At 39.7% G+C, this 19,103-nt stretch overlaps 1 protein-coding gene across 1 annotated transcript in view; it reads right to left on the bottom strand.

Annotated features, from left to right (window-relative positions):
• dnajc10 (DnaJ (Hsp40) homolog, subfamily C, member 10) overlaps positions 1-16,235 on the bottom strand; it is a 31,531-nt gene extending 15,296 nt beyond the window's left edge. The window contains exons 1-9 of the mRNA XM_068330177.1: positions 15,981-16,235; positions 9,488-9,727; positions 9,177-9,342; positions 8,961-9,011; positions 6,518-6,600; positions 6,014-6,145; positions 4,161-4,254; positions 3,037-3,114; positions 1,099-1,142 (exon numbers count right to left, since the gene is read on the bottom strand). Coding sequence (XP_068186278.1) covers positions 1,099-1,142; positions 3,037-3,114; positions 4,161-4,254; positions 6,014-6,145; positions 6,518-6,600; positions 8,961-9,011; positions 9,177-9,342; positions 9,488-9,691 — 852 coding nt within the window. The 5' untranslated portion in view covers positions 9,692-9,727; positions 15,981-16,235. The remainder of the gene's footprint in view (positions 1-1,098; positions 1,143-3,036; positions 3,115-4,160; positions 4,255-6,013; positions 6,146-6,517; positions 6,601-8,960; positions 9,012-9,176; positions 9,343-9,487; positions 9,728-15,980) is intronic.
• Between the last annotated feature and the right edge of the window lie 2,868 nt (positions 16,236-19,103).

The following is a 19,103-nucleotide window of genomic DNA, read 5'->3' as shown; positions in this document are numbered from 1 at the left end:
TCCATCAGAATACTGGAAGTAGTCATGTCGCCGTATGGTGAAGAGGAGATGCCCTTGAAATGTGTGTTTTAACAAGAAAATGACCCCAAGCACACCAGGGGGTGAGCAAAGTCAAAGTTCCAGACAAACAAAATTAATGGAGTGACCAGCACAATCCCTGGACCTTCATCCTATAGAAAACATGTGGGCTGACATAAAAAATGCTGCTCATGATGCAAAACCAAGAAATGCAGGGGAATTGTGGACCTAGTATAATTGTCCTGGACTGGAATGCTTGTTGACGGGTGCCAGAAGTTGGTCGACTCCATACACTACAGATCCGACGTAGTTGATAGAAACTTTGGTTATGCAGCTAAATATTAATTTAAGATTCTCAGGAAAGGTGAATCTTCAAGCATTTCTTAGTTTTATGCAGTATATTTTTGAGTTTTAAAGAAAGATGCCAACACTGCTATTTATTTAACATTGTTTCTTGACTTCCTGTAAAATATTATCAAACTCAATGACTTTTTCCACTTTTCTTGCTTTGAAATAGAAAATGCAGTGTCCCTAATGTATTTGTGTGCATTTAACTAAATATTATTTGAAGAATTTTGAGGTGTACTCATATTATTAGATGCACTGCTATTATTATGAACATAACTGTATCTTTTCTTTTCTCTCCTTGCATTAAAGCAACTCATCTTTTATGCTTTACTTTATGTCGCATGTTTTTCTTTTTGTGCTTCTCTTATTTAACACTGCAAGAAGGTAAAAGGCACTGATTGTGGTTGAGTTTTTAATGATCTTGGTCATTGTGAGGTTCCATTTTGGTATGGCTAAAAATAAAAAGTCTAAAAGTAGAGAACAATGAGGAGACGCTCCCACTATGTTCAGGATTGTTTTATATCCTATGACAGTGCATGTGTGTAAAAAAAACTAATGAATGTGGATCAAAGATTTCTTTTGGTTCAGTACTTTGTGTTACATACACTAACTGACAAATTTCCACTGAAAAAAGTTAAATTCTACAGTGTTTTGGTTTCTTCTCATATTAGCAGATGAGATGGGAGATACAGTGTGTGAGCACCTGTGATGATATTGCAACTATTTTCTTACCAACATTCCAGCAACTTTCTGTCTTGTTCTTGGCTCCAAGCAATCTGAGACATAAAGAAGCAAAGAAAACTTTACATATAAACGTCCATCCATCCATCCGTCCGTCCATCCATCCATCCACCTTCAACCGCATAATTCGGGGCCATGTCACAGAGACAACAGTCTGAGCAGGGATGTCCAGACGTCACTCTCCCCAGACACCTCCATTAGCTCATCCAGGTGATGCTAAGGCGTTCCCAAGTTAGTCTGTCCAGGGTCTTCTAGGTCTGCCCTGAGACCTCCTCCTGGCAGCACACGCCCAGAACACCTCCCCAGGACGGAGTCTTAGAGGCGTCCGAAACAGATGCCCGAGCAGCCTCACCTGGCTCAGCTCAATGTAAAGAAGGAGCGACTCTACTGAGTTCCTCCCTATTCACTGAGCTCCTCACCCCATCTCTAATGGTACACCCAACAACTCGGAGGAAACTCGTTTCGACCACCTGCATCCTCTCGGTCATGACTACAGGTAAGAGTATCGAGAGATCGAGAGTTTGGTTTTTTTTCCCGCTCAGGTCTTTCTTCACCACGACAGACCGATACAAAGACTCTGTCACTGTAGACACTGCACAGATCCATCTGTCTACCTCACGTTCCATCCCTCCCTCACTCGTGAACAAGACACAAGATACTTGAACTCCTCCACTTGGTGCAAGGACTTCCCACCAACTGTATCCAAACTAACCAACCAGTGAACATGGTGGAAAAAAAAATTCTTAACAGAAACCAAGCGGATTTAAAAATATAACCACAACAGTTTGCCATACTGAAAGTTTGTTTATTCCGAGTAATGGCACTCCTGAAAAGGATGTGGAGGCATAGCGCACAGCACCATTAAATTCACTATAGGATGTCAGAGTCAACAGTTCAGCTTATTCGGACTATGCAGTGTACATTGGCTGGGATGGGACCTTCGGTGAGGAAGAGTAGAGGAAACCAACCCATACCGACCAACATCTACGGTTCGACTCTCCTCAACCTCTGGAATATAAACTAAGAGTCATCAGAACCTGAGATTATCATGTCAAAAATTTACCTTCAAATGCAGAGGGGAGTAGAAAAAGAAGAATACCACAATTCAAATGTGGTTACCCCAACTTGGTCTTTGTTAAAAACACCAGAAGCCCCAAAACAGACCACAGAGATAGGAACAATTTCTTCACTTTAAGCCATTCAACACTGTTTTTCCACAAGGGCAAGACACCCAGACATGAGATGAATGGTGTAGTATATGCAATGCAGTGCAGTGAGGACTGCCCACACGTGTACATTAAGGAGACAAACAATCACTCCAAAAGTGATGAAGCAACACAGGAGATCGAATGCCTCAGGGCAGAAAAAAGCAGTCCATCTGCACCTGAAGGACAACGTTTGTGTGAAGATAATAGTGAACATATCTCGACCAGAGAAAACAGATGTTTTGAGAGAGAGGTAAAAATACTCTATCCGTGTAAAACTGGAGCAGGCATCGGTCAACATAGGAGGCCTCTACACTTTTATATTGTGCCTGGCAAATGCAACCAAGATTATGCCAAATGTGACTTTTTTGTTGAATTTGTAGGACACATCCTTTGTACTAGAAGAACATGATATATATTTCTGAAGTACCACCTTTAAGTAATATGTTTTATAATTACTCAATGCCATATTTGATTTTTTTAAACAAAATGCAATTCTCTCTTTATGGTGTATATTATTTGCAAAAGCACATTTTTTACTAAAACATTTTATAATTGCTATGTTTTGGCTGAAAATTAAACCCATACGTGTCAAATCAGATGCCGGAATGTGTAAAGGCTTTTACGACATCGCAAACCTATGTACAAGCAAAATATGGCTGAGTGTTTCAGCTAACAATGAGGCAACACATTCAGGAAACAGATGTTTGTATCTGTATCTTACCTCCAGTGTCAAAGCAGAAGGTGATCAGCCAGCCGAGCCCATTTGAGAATGCACTTTCTATCTCCGCAATTATGTTACCTAGTAAAAGCACAACCACACCCATAGGTCATACAGTGGTACCATATAACTATACAATCAGTCTGATTATCAGTGCACAATCACACACATGCCTACCAGGCAGAATATATTTAGTCCACACTTTTTATAGAACACAACATTGCTCAACAAATGCATCACTACAATCTTCATGGGTACTGTTTACCTACACCATTAAGATCTGGGAGTCATAATGCGATCAGCAGCTTTTTTTTTTTTTTTTTTGTCTCTGTGCATAGTTATGTATTGTTAGTTTGTAAGCACAGTGTCATCAGCATACAGAAGATAAAACAACAACGGTCATTAAAAGAGTAGCTATGGAAGTGCATCAACACAGCAGCAGAACCTGTTCCATTGTACAAGGAGGAACAGGAGGAGCACTGCCAGAGCCCTACAAAGACACCTCCAGCATGGCACTCTGCATGTTTCTGAATAAATTATGCTTGTAGTCCAGCAATATGCAGTTAAACTATCATTCACCAGAAAACATCAGAATCAGACTCTCCACTGATGCCCTGTTTCCTCCACAGGTGGCAGCAGGTTCACACTAAGCAAATGACAAACCAATGTTTCAGCTCCTCTGCTATGGTGGGGCTTTTTGCACTGAGCAGTTTGGTACAACACCTTATATGAGGCTAGCTGGTTTACTGAAGCAGCTGAGTTTGAAATCAATAAAGTATATCTATCAGTCTATCTAGCCATTAATCGATTGATCAAAAAAATTCATAAATATAGACAAATGAACGACTTGAAAACATTCAGTTTCATTCTTCTTAACTGTATTTTTATTTTTATTGACGCTGCTGCAAAGTGTGAGTAGCATCTATCTATCTATCTATCTATCTACAGTATCTATCTATCTATCTATCTATCTATCTATCTATCTATCTATCTATCTATCTATCTATCTATCTATCTAACTATCACTATTTGAATGCATGTTGGAAATAACAGAGCAGAAAGACATTAAGATTCCACAACAAGGTCAGATATAAACCCAAAATGCTTTATTATGCAGAGTAGCTTACCTTGCCAAAGTTGAGTGACTGTTGTTGTGATGAAACGCATAGAGAACTGGACCAGATGGTCTTTAGAACGCTCCCCTTTAAACTTTTCTGCTTTCTGTAAAAAACACAAAATCATCAAATCAAAGAGGACAAGTAATCAAGGATGCTCACATGTTAAGCTGAACGAGCATCGGAACAACCGGAGTTCAGGTTACCACAAAATAAATACTCCTAATCGTTGAGTATGTGCGCTGAAAAGTAAGAGTTGTGTTGTGAGAAGAAAGTCAAAATCCAAAAACCTAAAGACCACTCTAAAATAATTAAAAGTGGTTATTTCTTGCCTCACTCTTTCTGTTCCTTCTCATTAAAATGGGTAGCAGAGTGGTATCACTCCAGCAACAATAGTTGTTATACCAAATAACAAACAGGCTCAAGTTTGGGGCAGGAAAAACAAACAGCAACCTATTGATCAAAATTAAATGTTGCTAAAGCCTTGCTCTACACCAGGGGTGTCAAACTCATTTTCACTGAGAGCGACTTCAGCATAACGGCTGTCCTCAAAGAGCCAGATATAAATAAGAAATGTAACTCAATGTAATTTAAAATAAATGTAAAATGAATCTAACTACTCCTTAATGTTGAATAGCTCTGAATCTACTACGTATTCAAGTTACAAACATTACGTTTGCTTGTTTCTCAATTATGACATAAAACCTTTCAATTTCTCAGGTTATAAAACCAACAGAACTCCATAAATCAAGGATCAACTATCAATGAATAACATGAAATATAACATGAAACACTAGATAGGACATTAACTTTGTTCAAAATGCTTTTGTCAAAATTAAAATGGGCTTATTTACTGCATTGTGGGAAATGTAGTTTTTGATCAAAGCACAGCTTTGACCTATTTATTTTAGACACTGACTTTTTATGCTCTTGCGAGCCACATAAAATTAAATGGTGGGCCACATTTGGCCCCCGGGCCTTGACTTTGACACATGTGCTCTACACACACACCTAAAACACTGCTTCCAATTAACTTTTAAATCTGGAAATTTATAAAAATGGACAGTTCCCTGACTGAGCTCGTCAGTCAGACACCTCGAAACTCAAATAAATATTCTCCATTTCAATTAACTAAAATAATTTTAAGCAGTTCCAGCCTGTAAAAAATTCCCAAATACCCCTACATGAAAACATATTTTTTATCAACCAATATGCATACTTTGCCTGTGCATAATTAATTACATATAAGTTCAGTAAACAATGATAAAGTAGAAAAAGAAACGCAAAAGTCACAAGAACACAATGAGATACATGTTTTACTCTGCGAACTACGGGTACCACTCGTAAGTACAGTAGTTGTCTGGAAATGGTTGACAAACCCTTTTCCAGCCTGGTACAGGTTAGCTAGTTCAGGGACCGTTAGACATAATCTTCGTTTTCTCCTCCTTCAGCCATTGTGGGAGCAAAAAATAAGTATAGTAGATTTTACAGGTTCAAAAGGCGTCTAGATTCCTCTGCGCTCTAACCGTAACGATCTGCATGGCGCTGCCTTCTCAGAAGTGAGTATCCAATCACAGAACACGTACATGTCAACACAACACGAGGCCAGCTAGAAGGACTTCACTCGCCAACTCATGATCTGATTGGCTATCGTGTCTTTCTATTAACAATATGTGCCCGTTCCCTCACAGTGCAGGGACGTATGCATTTTAGATTCTCAAGACCCTGGATAGAATATTTTGAATATGCTGTTCCAGATTCAACAGGTTCACTGATGCTCACATTTCTATTGTGTTCAAAGTTTATTAACTATATTAGCTGGTTAGGATATCAGTAATGAAATGACCTCTGAGCAGAGAACATACTTGTCCTGATCTGTAAATATACAGACTTGGATAGGATGTGACGCCTTTCCTTCTGCAAAGATTATTGCTATCTCCACAGTTTACTGCTCCAATCCTGATCACTCCATCCATCTCCTTGGCAAATTCCCTCCACTGAGAAAAGGAAAAATCATACAAAAAGACACAGATAATGTAATAAATATAAACATAAATGACCATTCTGACAACATTTAAAAATGAAAAAAATTGAATTGAAATATATGTGAACCATAAAAAGGATAAATAGGGAAAATGTCTTCAGTGCAGAGAGAAAAATGATTAAACGCATATATAAAGTTAACTGTACTCCAAAAGTCGAATGCCATAAAAAAGCTTAAAATTACTAATTCACTAATTTTCAGTTTAAAAAAACGTGAAAATTACTGAATAACAATTTATATTTGATATAAACAGCAAAAACACGCATAAAAGGTATATTTCAATGTGAAGAAGGAATGTTTATCATGTGTTTCAATGCTATTTTACCGTTGGAGCCAACTGGTGACAATGAGAACATCGTGGGAAGTAGAAGTTGATGAACCAGATATCTCCAGAGTTCACTGCTGCTTCTGAAAAATATGTTACTGCATGATTACCTGTGAGGACTATTACACATTATCCATATTTAAGTACCCTTTCTGTTACCATACAAAGGCCTTCTCAATGGAGTTGAAAGCATCGGTTGCATTGTGCAGTGGTCAGGTTGGTTACACAGTTGGCAGCCCTTATTAACAATTTAATATCCATATTATGACCAGACCCAACCAACTAAGTAAAGACATACAACCATCCATCATTACTTTAAGGATTCAAACTCAGTCAGTTCGGAAAATGGCAAAAACTTGAAATGTATCCCCGTGTGCAGTCGTGAAGGCAAAAAGACCAATGAGTACTCAGCAGCTCTGGGAACTCCTTCAAGACTGTTGGAAAACCATTTCATGTGCCTAATGCCATGAAGCTCATCAGTTAAAGGCCAAGAGTGTGCAAAGCAGTAATCAAAGCAAAGGTCGACTATTGTGAAGAATCTAAAATATATAACATGTCATGAAATGTTTTTTGAGTTATTTCCCTTTTTTTGACTACAGTATTTTCCGCACTATAAAGTGCACTGGACTATAAGGCGCACCCTCAATAATTTGGTTGTTTTATAATTTATTTCATATATAAGGCGCACCGGATTATAAAGCGCACAAAATAAAAAATAAATACAATTTATTTGATAAACTGCAGTGGCTGTAGTTGCGCAATCCGTCCACTAGATGGAGCCACGCTGCTCAGGCAGTCATGATTGCATTCATGACTTCCTGACTACCTTTGAATGGCCCTTATTGTTATGTCAATAAGCCATTCTGAGCCTCATCAAGGAAACCTGATCACTTGATCACTTTGCCATCTTAGAAAGAAGTCAACACGCATGTTAAAAAACCTGACATTAAAAACTGGTTAAATTCATTACGAGTGCAGTCAGTGCAAACAGAGCGGATTATTTCCTGATCTGAAGTTCGAAGCAGATATTTAAGCTCCGACGTTCGTCTTCATTTATTAATTAAATATTGTTTCGATCGATCGGTAGTCCAGTCGGAGGTGAGGTGCAGCTATTTGCTGCTGTGTGTCCTAAACAACTTCTTAACTAGTTTTTAATGTCAGGCTGATAATTTACTGGCAAATATGACGCTGTTGTACTCCTAGAACTGACTCCACCGCCATGAATCTCACCGCATGTCGCTGCAGACAGAATACACAAGCCTGAACGCGCCCCTCCACTGCCCCCCAGAGCTATCAACTACATTTGTAAATCAATGCAGCACACCAGACACCTTTGTCTAGCAGTGACTCTGCTCTTGAAATTTCAGAAAAGGCTGGAAGTTCAGCTTTGAGGGTCTTTCATTCACCTTTATGCCAGTTTCTCCTTGTGTTTCCACAGACTAATAGAATGGACCGTCACTAGATTCCAGATGACAGCACAATGGCATTGTTAAGACCAATTCAGTTTAAAGTGGGTTATTTCCGACGCCAAATAGTTAGGAAATACTGAGATCAGTCAGTCAGTCAAACTTTATTACTAGAATTGTTGAAAGTTCCTTATGTTTTGCTACGTAACCACCGGTGCTCCTACAGTCTGCTCTACCGTCTGAGAGCAGCTCAGTCAGAGCCGGGACTTCAGTGACGCCCCTTGACTACCGTTGTTAGGGGGCGTGGGCCCGAGTGCCTTGTGAGGGTGCTCCTCTGGTGGTGGAGTGCGGCGTGACTGGCGGCCAGACTGCCGGCTTTTTTTCAGCGATCATGTTTTTAACCAATATTACTATGAATATTAATCCATATATAAGACGCACCGGATTTTAAGGCGCACTACGGGTTTATGAGAAAATTTTAGGCTTTTAGGTGCGCCTTATAGTGCAGAAAATACGGTACATAATTCCATATGTAAAACATAGTTTTGATGCCTTCAATGAGAATCTACAATGTAAATATACAGGAAGTCCTCAACCTACGAATACAACTGGCTCCGAGAAGCATTTCAATCTACAATTGTGGGCAAACAAAGGTGTAGCATTTAGCGCTATCGCTTCTTCATTCGTGTGGTTACCAACCATTATTAAAAGTAGCAATATTGTTATGATATTAACTGAAACATCTACTCATCTTATACACATTAGAACAGGGGTGCTTGTGCCCATCAATGGGACTGGGGCCAGCAACACGAACAAGATACAGTAGCTGATAAAATTTACAAAATGCTATACTGCTTGTTTCTGTAGTGAGATTTGGTAACACGGACAACTGGAACACTACATTTTATGATTTCATAAGAATCAGTCTCATTTTTTATTTTAATGAGTGACCCACCAAGAAAACGGCCAAACACGAAACACGCGAGGATCTTTACCACCAACATGAAACACCACCCATGCACACCCATTACTCTTACCAAAGTCTCCACTGTCCAAAGTGATAATCTCCAAATCATCATCGTAGATACCTGAACAGTTTAAAGTAAAAAAAGAACGTGAGATAAATTGTCGGACAAAGCTCACATTTCCAACATAAATATGTACTGCTTTAATATTTAACATAGCCTGTCCTTACAAAATGTTTTTTTACTCTATCACCTCAACAGATTTGCACAATGAAAAGGGATACTTACCAAAGTCATACCGGTAATAATTCCAGCTCTCGTAGCGTCCTCCCTCCGGTGTCTCATCCAACCCTTTTTCACCATATTTATCATATTTCTTCCTGAGATCTTGATCCTTCAGAACCTCATATGCCCGATTGACCTTCAGGAACTTCTCGTGGGCTGAGGGGTCACCCTAAAATACAAATGTTTAATTGTGGTTTTGTGGAAACCATGATTTTGTCTGGGTTTTTTAGTAAATGAAGTCATAATCAGGTTGTCAGAGGTTTGCGGTTTACAAACAGGTTTTGATTCTGTTGTGATTCTTCATAGTAACTCACAGGGTTTTTGTCTGGGTGCATGGTGAGCGCTAGTTTTTTGAAGGCCTGCCGAATCTCTCTGGCTGTTGCTCCTCTGCTTACTCTAAGCAGATCATAATAGTCTTGGCTATCTGCCCAAACTGCCCCCAGCCAGGTGAGGAGTGTTAGTGCCAGCAAAAGCCTGAGGACCAATGGCTGAGCCCTGAGGATATCCCTGTGCTCCATGAGAATTCTTCACAGGAGAACCGCAACGATCAGGAGCTGGAACACACAGACGAGAAAGATGTTTACTTTGTAAAAAAAATCACCATTTTTGTGTTGATTTACTCAAGTTTATTATAAAGAAAACGTGTGAATTATATTATTTTTAGGTCGAGACTGTTGCACATTCTGTCAGACGAAAAACAAATAGAATACAGTAGTTTAAATTAGTATGACTAATGTAGCCGCAAGAGGACACAAGCCAGTGTCTTATTGTGCCGGTCCCAAGCCCGGATAAATACAGAGGGTTGCGTCAGGAAGGGCATCCGGCGTAAAACTTTTGCCAAATCAAAGATGCGAATCAAACCTATTACGTACATCAGAGGGACAGCACATGTTAGAGGTCTTGGAGATAAAGTCAGAGAGGCCAGACTGAGATGGTTTGGACATGTCCAGAGGAGAGATAGTGAATATATTGGTAGAAGGATGCTGAGTTTTGAACTGTCAGGCAGGAGGCCTAGAGGAAGACCAAAGAGGAGGTTTATGGATGTAATGAGGGAAGACATGAAGGTAGTTGGTGTGAGAGAAGAGGATTCAAAGGACAGGGCTAGATGGAGGAAATTGATCCGCTGTGGCGACCCCTGAAGGGAAAAGCCGAAAGGAAAAGAAGAAAGAAGTTTAAATTAGTATGACTACTCAGATGACAAAGAAATTAGAAATTGATTTTGTAACGTTTCACTTTACAGGTAACTTTCTGATTTAAACAGAACTATGTTTCTAACATGAAGCTGTTGCTTCAAGTCAAGTTGCATCAGAATTTAACAAAACTTTTCTGACCAATGGTTGTACTAATTAGATTTCACAGTACAAGCAAACCTTGGTTTTCGAACGCTTTAGACATCGAACAAATCAGAATTCGACCAAAAAATTCTGAATTATTTTGTCTTAGACGTCGAACAAAATTTGGAAGTCGAACACGAAACAAACGCAGTAACATCCATCCTCCTCCTCCTCCTCTCCCTCTCCAACGTTCACGTACACCAACTTGTTACAATACCAGACATGTTCATCCGGAATCTGCGTGGTGTATGATAAGCGGAACAAAATAAGTTTTTCTCTTCTTTATTGAACAAGAGCTCGCTACACTCACCTGAAGATACAATTGAACACTGGCACATTACACATGACGCACTCAATAAAACAAGAGCATTATATTTACATGTCACCACTTCCGGGTACAACAGGAAGCCCCAAAATAAAAGCGTCACAGGATCGTACTTAACACAACTGCTCACCACCACGAAGGTAAAAATTCTTATCTTTATTGTTCTTATACTTTAATTGTAATATGCTTTTTATTTTAGTTCACTGTATTCAATAATTTTTCACTTAATTTGTGTTCCATTGCCTACGGTACTAGCTACGGTAACTTCTTTCTCGTGTTTGCTTTTCTTTTACATTTCTTTGCTTTGTTTCATACAATACAATTTGATATATAAATGACATTATGAAATAACATGTTGAAAAAAGGTAGTTTTCTAGCGTCTTGGAACAAATTAAGACTATTTACATTATTTGTAATGGGAAAAAATATATATTTCGAATTCGAACAAATTGGTATTCGAACATCCTTCAGGAACAAATTGTGGTCGGAATCCCAGGTTTGCCTGTACAACATTTATCTTAACAGTGACTTACTCTCTAAATGTTATTATAACCACCACCACCATTTAAAAAGATCTATTAAGGAATGACATCAAAGGTATTTTGGGGGGCTGTTGCTCAGTCCACTGGGTCTTGGGGTGTGTGTGTGTGGGGGGGGGTACGCTGTGAAAAATAATTTCTGCAAAGGAACAAAATTAAGTACAGGTACGTTTCTTCTTCTTTGTATGAGCTTCAGTTACAGTATTAACACTGAAATTTGAACCTACTTTATCTAAGATTGTAAAGAATCATTGTAAGAGTTCAAAATCTGTTCATTACTTGAATAAAATTTCATTTTTTCAGTGGCAGGTCATATGAAATATACTACAGTTGTTTATACAAACATGAAGACAGACAGACAGACAGACAGACAGACAGACAGACAGACAGACAGACAGACAGACAGACAGACAGACAGACAGACAGACAGACAGACAGACAGACAGACAGACAGACAGACAGACAGACAGACAGACAGACAGACAGACAGACAGACAGACAGACAGACAGACAGACAGACAGACAGACAGACAGACAGACAGACAGACAGACAGACAGACAGACAGACAGACAGACAGACAGACAGACAGACAGACAGACAGACAGACAGACAGACAGACAGACAGACAGACAGACAGACAGACAGACAGACAGACAGACAGACAGACTCTATCTATCTATCTATCTAATCTATCTATCTATCTATCCCAAACTGGGAAATTTAGAAAATTTGACATTTACAAAATAAGTAAAACAACATATCCACTGATAACTTCATTTTAAATATCAAAAACATTTTGTGGCTCCCAGTATTTTCTTTTGCTTAAAAACCAGGTCCAATTACCTCTTTTGGATATTAAAAAGGATTCCAAGCCCAACAGATGTGAAGTAAACTATAGGAAAGGACTCCCCTGTAGTTGCCATTCCGTAGAAAATTAACTGACATTCTGGTTGTAGACCCTCTTTGTTCAAAATGTTTGTCATAATATAAGTAATGAACGCAAGACATGTAGTGATCTGAATTTCAAATAAAGATGAATTAAATTTAAGTGTTTACTCCTTAAAATGACAAACTGGATATTCATCCTGAAGTACTAATCAGTCATTCTTCATTAGTTCTTTTATTTTCTTTCACAGATGATGTTCAGTCTTATCTGTCTTCCCTCTGCAATCGTACCTGCTGCTTGTGTGTGTATTTGACAGGTAGGCAAGCAGTGAGAGGAGTCATGAAAGTCTTACCTTTTCTAAAATAATAGGCCAAAGGCAGCATTTTGAATCCAAAAACGAAGTCAAAATACCGCCAGTGTTTTGGAGTATTTTGACTGATCTTTCAAGGCCCATACAATACTGAGTTCTATGACCATAAACATAGTGAAACGGTCAAAAAAAAGTGCAGACTCTCTTTTTTCATCATGAAAGAAGTTTTTCAGGTTCTTTAGTAATCGTCAGTAGAACATAGGGGGGTTTCAGCAAAAAAAGGGAGAAAAGACGTAAGTCGAGCAGAACAGTGACTTTGATAATATTTTTAGCTTTTGAGACACCTCAAACATCTGAACAGCTGTTAACTTCTATGTCACAGCAAAAACACTGAAAAGAAGGATTGTGGTGGCATACACATATATACACACATAATCAATATGAATATATGAACAATATAAACAAATATTGTTTTAGCAGTCGTTTAGCAGTCACAGCTCTTCAAAGTGAGGTTTGAAGCATGAAACTGAACTCTCAGCTCCTGCTCAATGCTTCAGCTCCTCTGCTATGGTGTGTGTGTGTGTGTGTGGGGGTTCCACTGAGTAGTTTGGTACCCACCTTAAATGACAGTAACAGAGCTCGCTGGTTTACTGAAGTAGCATTCACAAAAAGGGATGATTTCTGGCAATATTTGGCACGTTTTCGCTGAAAAAAACTCCAGCAGCTCATCAGCGTGATTGGGTTGTAATTTCTTTAAGTGACGACTTTATTTATTTGGCTTCATGCTGTCCGCTTCCAGCATGTTTAGACACAGTAAACATGCTGTCGTCACAGTGAAGCCAAGCGCTACCGACGCTTCTTCATAGTTCCTTGAGCTAAGACTCCCTGCGCACACCTGACAACGAGAGCACCACTGCTAACTACTGTAGTGGATGTGTAATAACACTTCATTGTGTTACGGCAAAAAAATCATGTTCCCCAGCATCACACGCGCCTGGGTGTGCCCCACTATTAGAGAAGCAGTGGTGTAAGGGAACACAGCAGGACGTGCAGCTCATTTTGCACCTCCTTGCTGGCCTAGACTTCTTCCTGGTGGGCAATAAGGCTTGCAATTTGTGCCTGTCCATTTTCCACAGCCTGCTATATTTTTCAGTGTCTTCAGGTGAACTTAGAGTAGAACGGCTTTCTTCTAGGACTAGGTGATCATCCCCCTCAACACCCAAACCTACTACTTCCTCCTCCCCCATGTATTGCTTTGAACACCTTTTGCATGAATTCTGTTTTACACTCTCCTGGTTTTTCTCTCTATACTGTACATACGCATTAAACATAGAAAGTTGACAGAGGTATGCGACAAATTTTTTAACCACTTTAGTGACCTTCTACTGAACAGATATTACACAATTTTGGTCCAACTTATCGACACTGTTCATGAAGGAGAACAAGCTTGAACTGAGGCCTGTCCACACGGTGCCGGATCTTGTTTTTGTTTTTGTTGCTGTTACGGCTTCTGTCCACACGACAACGCAGACATCCGGGACGAAAATGCAACTTTTCAGAAACACCGATCAAAGTGAAGTTTTTTGAAAATGCCAGGTCTGCGTTGTCGTGTGGACACTGTAAACAAAACTTCTATCTGGGGGGCATCTCCTTGCAACGAAAAACTCTTGTTCTGCTTAGAAATGTGTTGATCAACACACCTATGCGGCTATGTGTGGACACAGATTTTTTCGAAAACTCTGTCATGTGGGCGCAGTTTTTTTTCTATGCGGCTTGAAAAAAAGTTGCGTTCTCGAAAAGATCCGGCTACTTGTGGACGTAGCCTCAGACACCTGTTTTTTCTGTTACCACCTCACCCTTTCATTATGCCTCACAATTTCCTCCTCCACCCCCAGGTCAAACATTTTCATCTTCCTGGTGATTTCTGGTTCCCCACATTCTTCCTAAGCGTCCCACAGACACTGGTTTGTGCTACCAGCTCATACAGAGCTTCAGAATAGTAAAAATTGTTTGTCTATGTAAACATGACCTGTCAGACGATCACGGAGGGAGAACGCTATCTTTGGAATAGAACTAGCTCCACTGACAAAAGGCCTCATGTCTGTGAGGCAATATAATGTTGAATTTTCCCCTGGTTGATATAATGATTTTAATTTTTCCACAGCGTAATTAAACGCTGAGCATTACTGCATCCTGCGTGGCATTATTGTTGAAATTCAGTCACCTCCATGTGATTTGAAATCTGTTCCTTGACATACTGTAGTCTGGTTGAAATAGGGTGTTGTATCTACCTTGTCTACACATCAGTACATCTTCCTCTTCAATAACTCCTACTGCAGTATTTTTATAGGCTGATCCTTTTGGTGCTGTCAGCTCACTGGATCAGCCATTATTACATATCATAATATCATAACTAGACACCAGACTGAGTAACACCTAAACCAGAGATGCTGTGGTTCAGTAGCTTCACTACAGTAACGACAGCAAAAATATGTGTGTGTGTGTGTGTGTGTGTGTGTGCGTGTGTATATATATATATATATATATATATATATATATACACATACATACATATATATATACTGTATGTATGTATGTATATATATATATGTATGTATATATATGTGTGTGTGTGTGTGTTTCGATTAAAATATAGATGAAAAAGACAGTTATTAAAGGATTATTAAAGGATTCTGATTCTATAATTGTAAACACTTATTTTGCCTTTTCTCTGAGTATTTTGTTGTTTTATAGAAGGAAACCTTTGAAATGTTTGAGCTGTCAATAATGCAAAACAACATTAGTGTCAAAGTTTCTGATCTTCTTGAGACGATTTGTCAGAAAAGTCTTTTGGGGGGGGGGGGGGGTTCAGCTTTTGGTCAAAAACTGTGATTCTTGGTGAAAGCCTGTTCATCCGAGGTGTTCTACTAAAGTTCTACTGCCAATAAATAAAACTAAAGAACGGAAAAGGGTAGAACGTTTTTTTCTCCAGTGACAGAAGAGAGTCTGCTCTTTTTTTGAGTAAATACATAGTAATAGAACCGGTCAAAATGTTCCAGTAAACGGATCTCTGCTCTGACAGCGGCTGGCAGCAACTCAGGAAGTATTTGTAAAGTTACCTTTACTTCAACAAAGTAATAAAGAGGGCAGCAAAACATAACTTTTCCATCTCCCACAGTTTTATCACACAGTTTATATTTAACTACAGAAGCTACTGGCTTTCAGACAAACACGATAGTGTAAAGAAGTCAATAAATAAATATTAAAATACTGTATAATAAACAGGAAACCGCATCATAACGTAGGTAGACACTAGATAACTTATACAGAAGTTTTAAAGTTATTTAGGTATATCTGGAGAAGAAATAAAAACAAAACAAACACGGAAATAAAACGTCCGGTGTTTACTTACCGGGTCTGATGCTGACTCCCGGACGAGCTAACGGAAGCTAAATTAAACCAGCTAGCTAGTTCCGGTCGGCAGCTAGTTAGCTAATTGACGAATGAGAAGGAGAATATCTGACATTGAGCTGTCTGAGCCGCACTGACTAAACCAACTTCATCAAAAGATGATCAATTATTAAAATTTAAATCAACGATAGAGGACAAAATGCTCTAAACACGTGCCAGCATCTAAAATGACGATGAGCGTCAGCATCCGCCAAAGACCGGCAGCAAGTTCCAAACGGAAACACGTTCCACTTCCGGTTGATGCCTTTCACAATAAAAGGCACAGCTTAGCTCAATAAATAGCATTGACAGCTTCACAGATTGTGTTACCATGGCTGAGCTGGACTCCAGAACAATGTTCTCTGTCCTCTGGAGTGACAAATCACACTTCCCTGTCGGGCAATCTAAAGGATCAGTGTGTCTCTCAAACTATCAAAGAATTTTGTGTCCCAGGCAGAAATAAGAAAAAAAGCACGTCTGTCATTTTTTTAGTCGTGCTGCTCTTGCTAGACACAAAGACGAGATTACAAAAAATGTATGATAGATAATTAATTTTGTTATATGTAACCAGGTCAAGTTAAGAACTATCTTTCAGACTGAAGCGGTTACAGATTTCTCTCATACTGTCCGGTGTTGCTAGGGCGGCACAGTGGCGCAGCGGGTAGCGCTGTGGCTGCACAGGAAGGCGGTTGCGGGTTCAAGTCCCGCTCTGCGCGGAGTTTGCATGTTCTCCCCGTGTCTGCGAGGGTTCTCTCCGGGTTCCAAAATGAAATGCTTGAGGTTGATTGGCCATTCCAAATTGCCCATAGGTGTGTGTGTGTGTGTGTGTGTGTGTGTGTGTGTGTGTGTGTGTCAGTGTTGTCCAGCTGGCCACACATAGCCCAGTCAAATATATTATATAAAATATGGTTTTATATTAATTGTTTTTGTTATATATCCTTTGTCCCTTGGCCAGGTTTTTGACTCTCAGTCCTTCATAAGACTGATGTTAAATATGATTCATTGAAATTCCGTATATAAATGAAAAATACCATTTGTTTGAAACATAAGTTAGTATTGTTTTCATAAAAAGAACACCTGTCCCTAGAGATCACTGTCATTTCCATCACCCACCACAAAATATAAGTTTTAACCTTTTATTTTTAACGTTGTCTACTTGCAATCACATCGGGGTCATGTGACAGGAGAGCTCATAGCAGGGTAGCGCTGTTAGCTCCATGGAAGGAAGGGATATGAGGGGGAAAAAATCAAGTTTTGCAAAACCAAGATTAGATTTATTGGTCACCATGTTCAAGCATTTCATATTTCTTTTTAATGGACAAATAATGAGAAAAATATTATTTTATATCGTGTATTTTGAGTATATTTTATGTATGTTAATATGTCATGAGATTTTAAATGAAATATAAAACATTGTCGTTTTCACAACAGTCCCTTCCATCATTTTATTTATTATGATGGAAACGATGTGTTTTGATGGAAATGAGAGTGTTTGTGTTATAAATTCATTTATTCAGGTTATCTCACTTAAAATATTGTGTATTCAGTTATGCAAAAGACTTCTTCTTCTTCTTCTTTTCCTTTCGGCTTTTCCCCTCAGGGGTCACAGTGAATCCGTGTCCTCCATCTAACCCTGTCTTCTCATCCTCTTCTCTCACACCAACTACCTTCATGTCCTCTTTCACTACATCCATAAACCTCCTCTTTGGTCTTCCTCTAGGCCTCCTGCCTGGCAGTTCAAAACTCAGCATCCTTCTACCAATATATTCACTATCTCTCCTCTGGACATGTCCAAACCATCTCAGTCTGGCCTCTCTGACTTTATCTCCAAAACCTCTAACATGTGCTGTCCCTCTGATGTACTCATTCCTGATCCTATCCATCCTGGTCACTCCCAGAGAGAACCTCAGCATCTTCATCTCTGCTACCTCCAGCTCTGTCTCCTGTCTTTTCTTCAGTGACACTGTCTCTAGACCAAACAACATCGCTGGTCTCACCACAGTTTTGTACACCTTTCCTTTCATTTTAGCTGAAACTCTTCTATCACACATTACACCTGACACTTTCCTCCACCCGTTCCATCCTGCCTGGACACGCTTCTTCACCTCTTTTCCACACTCTCCATTGCTCTGGACTGTTGACCCTAAGTACTTCAAATCCTCCACCTTCTTGATCTCTTCTCCCTGTAACCTCACTCGTCCACTTGGGTTCCTCTCATTCACACACATGTACTGTGTCTTACTGCGGCTAACCTTCATTCCTCTCCTTTCCAGGACAAACCTCCACCTCTCTAGCTTCTCCTCCACCTGTTCCCTGCTCTCACTGCAGATCACAATGTCATCTGCAAACATCATAGTCCATGGACATTCCTGTCTAACCTCGTCTGTCAGCCTGTCCATCACCATAGCAACAAGAAGGGGCTCAGACCTGATCCCTGATGCAGTCCCACCTCCACCTTGAACTCCTCTGTCACACCTACACACACCTCACCACTGTCTTACAGTCCTCATACATGTCCTGCACCGCTCTAACATACTTCTCTGCCACTCCAGACTTCCTCATACAATACCACAGTTCCTCTCTGGACACCCTGTCATCAGCTTTCTCCAGATCTACAAAAACACAATGCAGCTCCCTCTGGCCTTCTCTGTACTTCTCTATCAACATCCTCAAAGCAAATACTGCATCTGTAGTACTCTTTTTTGGCATGAAACCATACTGCTGCTCACAAATGCTCACTCCTGCCCTTAGTCTAGCTTAAAATACTCTTTCCCATAACTTTATTGTATGGCTCATCAGCTTTATTCCTCTGTAACTTTGTATATACAATAATCCCGTGCGCATTTGCGCACCAACACGTGTGGCTTCACTACATCACTGATTTTTAGTAGGTGATCCTGTGATACCGTACACGCATTCTATTGGCTGACGGCATCCGGAAGTGCGCTGCATTCCGTGAGTCTCGGAACGCAGCGCACTTCCGTGAGACACAAAAGTGCTTTAAACAGTTTATCAGTGTGGGAAAAGGTAATACAAATAAAAGGTGGTTTAATGTCAGTATGGGGGGGTTCATAAACATTTAAAT

Source organism: Antennarius striatus, chromosome 12 (assembly GCF_040054535.1).
Source record: "Antennarius striatus isolate MH-2024 chromosome 12, ASM4005453v1, whole genome shotgun sequence".
Lineage (NCBI taxonomy): Eukaryota > Metazoa > Chordata > Actinopteri > Lophiiformes > Antennariidae > Antennarius > Antennarius striatus.
This window is presented reverse-complemented; position numbering and strand designations above follow the sequence as displayed.